At 43.6% G+C, this 2500-nt stretch overlaps 1 protein-coding gene across 1 annotated transcript in view; it reads right to left on the bottom strand.

Moving 5' to 3' along the window:
• The window catches only part of fam20a (FAM20A golgi associated secretory pathway pseudokinase), a gene marked incomplete at its 3' end in the record, with an annotated part of 26347 nt that overhangs the window by 11523 nt on the left and 12324 nt on the right, over positions 1-2500 (bottom strand). Inside the window, exon 4 of the mRNA XM_080834172.1 lies at positions 761-839. Within this exon, the coding sequence (XP_080690298.1) occupies positions 761-839 (79 nt within the window). The remainder of the gene's footprint in view (positions 1-760; positions 840-2500) is intronic.

The following is a 2500-nucleotide window of genomic DNA, read 5'->3' as shown; positions in this document are numbered from 1 at the left end:
GCCCAAAACCCTAACCAGTAGGCCACGGCTCCCACAGATATGGTTACACATCATTGACCAACCTGTGTCTCTAATGCAGTGGTCTTAAACTCAAATTACCCGGGGGGGCCGATGAGCATCCATTCTGGTCACTGGGGGGCCAGATTTTTACGGTAAACGTTTGGGTGGCCCATTTAAATCAATAGAACTTTTTTTTTTTGGGATCAATGGAACTTTGCGGGCCGGATAAAATGGCTTGGGGCCCCGGAATTGGGCTGCGAGCCCTAGACTGTTAGAGACTGGCCTAAAAACCTTTTTATTCAGAAAGGCGTTTCCTACTTTTTAAAAACGTATTATTCTTTAAACTATGCTTTTGTTATGGGCTGTTTTTAACTTTGTAGCACTCGGAGATTCTGTTTGAATGTAGAGTGCACTACAAATTAAATGAATTATTATTAGTATAGTTTGAGACCCCTGCTTTAATGGCTGAGCGCTGTAAAGAGCACAGCTGAGGTGATCGCTAATGCCTTAATAAGGTACGTCTTCAACAGTAACCGTATTTGTCAGTGAATCTGTTGGAAGGAGAAGTCTTTCAGGTTTATGTCAGCACTATTCTCTCATATGGTAATGTGGTGTGATGACTGGGAACAATGATTCAAGACAAAGTTGATCAGATTTGTGTCTGTATTGACCACAGATTCTAATGTCTAACCTCACCAGGACCTGGATACCTGTGAGTTCACCATCCTCTCACCTCATAGGCTTGAACATGGCCTCTCACCTCATAGGCTTGAACATGGCCTTGCCAAAATCCTTGAACTTCAAGGCCAGCTTCAGGTGATGACCACTGGGCTTCACCACTGAAGGGAGAGAAAGAGAGGAGAGGCAAGTCAATGTGTGTGTGTGTGTGTGTGTGTGTGTGTGTGTGTGTGTGTGTGTTTGTGTTTCATTATCGCTGACAAACGTCACATATATCAAGCATGTCCAGCTCCACACATGCACACACACACATGCACACACACACGCACACACACGCACACACACCACTGAAGAGAGAGAAAGAGAGGAGAGGCAAGTCAATGTGTGTGTATGTGTGTGTGTGTTTCATTATCGCTGACAATTGTCACATATATCAAGAATGTCTGGATAACTAATATAACCACTCAAATGTGGACCTGCTGTGAGAGGAAATTAGTAATATTAGAAATGTTCTCCTGCTTAAGACTTGATTCCCTTGGGACATCAGCAGGGGGAAATTCCCTGCGTCTTTTCCTCTCCACTGCACTGGAGTGCCCCCAGACCCATGCAGCCAAGAGCTGATCGAATGATCTAAATGCTGAAGCAAAGGTGCTTTCTTATCTCCTTTAGCACACCGTACACACGATTTTGATCGATTTTGTCTCTGGTAGATAAAAATGGGGCCCAGGTTGAAAAATCATGAAGTTTCCCTTTAACATATTTCCTTGACCTCATGACCTTCTTCATGGAAGTCCAGGAAATGTGTGTCAGGAGAGGACAAAATGACGTTCGACCACAACCTCAGACTAGACTCCACTTAACGAGCTTAACGAGGCCCGACACGCCTCCACTGCATCCACCTGCTTAAATGACACGTTCGCCCCTAGCCTCTTTCACAGCTGTTGACACAGCTGACCACCTCCTGCCCAGGAGCACTCCACACACACACACACACACACACACACACACACACACACACACACACACACACACACACACACACACACACACACACTCAACACACACACACACACACACACACACACACACACACACACACTCAAAACTCAATACTCAACACTCAACACTCAACACTCAACACTAAACACACACACACACACACACACACACACACACACACACACACACACACACACACACACACACTCCCACACAGAGGGGGAGAGAGGACCCACTCACTCAGACTAATGTGAAACAGCGTAATTCACTTAGCTTTCTGATGATTCGCCATTACTGTGCTGTGGAGGGAAATGATATGGCTGGCTGACAACCTGGTCTGGTTTAGGACTTGGCCAGACAGTCTGAACACACACACACACACACACACACACACACACACACTGCTTAAACAAGTCCAGCTACTTAAAAGCCATCAGGGGACTACAAAAAATGTTGAGAAGATTTTGCCGGAACATTCCCACCGCACTGCAGAGAATGTCTGATTCATGTCATCAGTATATCAACGAGTGAAATTAGATTATAAAAACTGCTTTCCCTGGAAACAGGTGTACAATTTAAATGAAACTGACAGAAAGTTCAACTGTAGATAAAACATAGGCTGATATGTCATCGAGGCGACTTGCAAATCTGTCCTTGCACAGCACATCTGAAAATAAAACACCCGGTGAATAAATCAATAATAAAATAAAATGAAATGAAATGAAATGAAATGAAATGAAATGAAATGAAATGAAATGAAATAAAAAAAAAAAAATCGATCAATAAATAAATAAAATCTAGAATGACATTCATTGCGGTTTTG

Source organism: Sprattus sprattus, assembly GCF_963457725.1.
Source record: "Sprattus sprattus genome assembly, chromosome: 3".
NCBI lineage: Eukaryota > Metazoa > Chordata > Actinopteri > Clupeiformes > Clupeidae > Sprattus > Sprattus sprattus.
The sequence above is the reverse complement of the archived record's forward strand: the minus strand, read 5'-3'. Positions and strand labels throughout refer to the sequence as shown.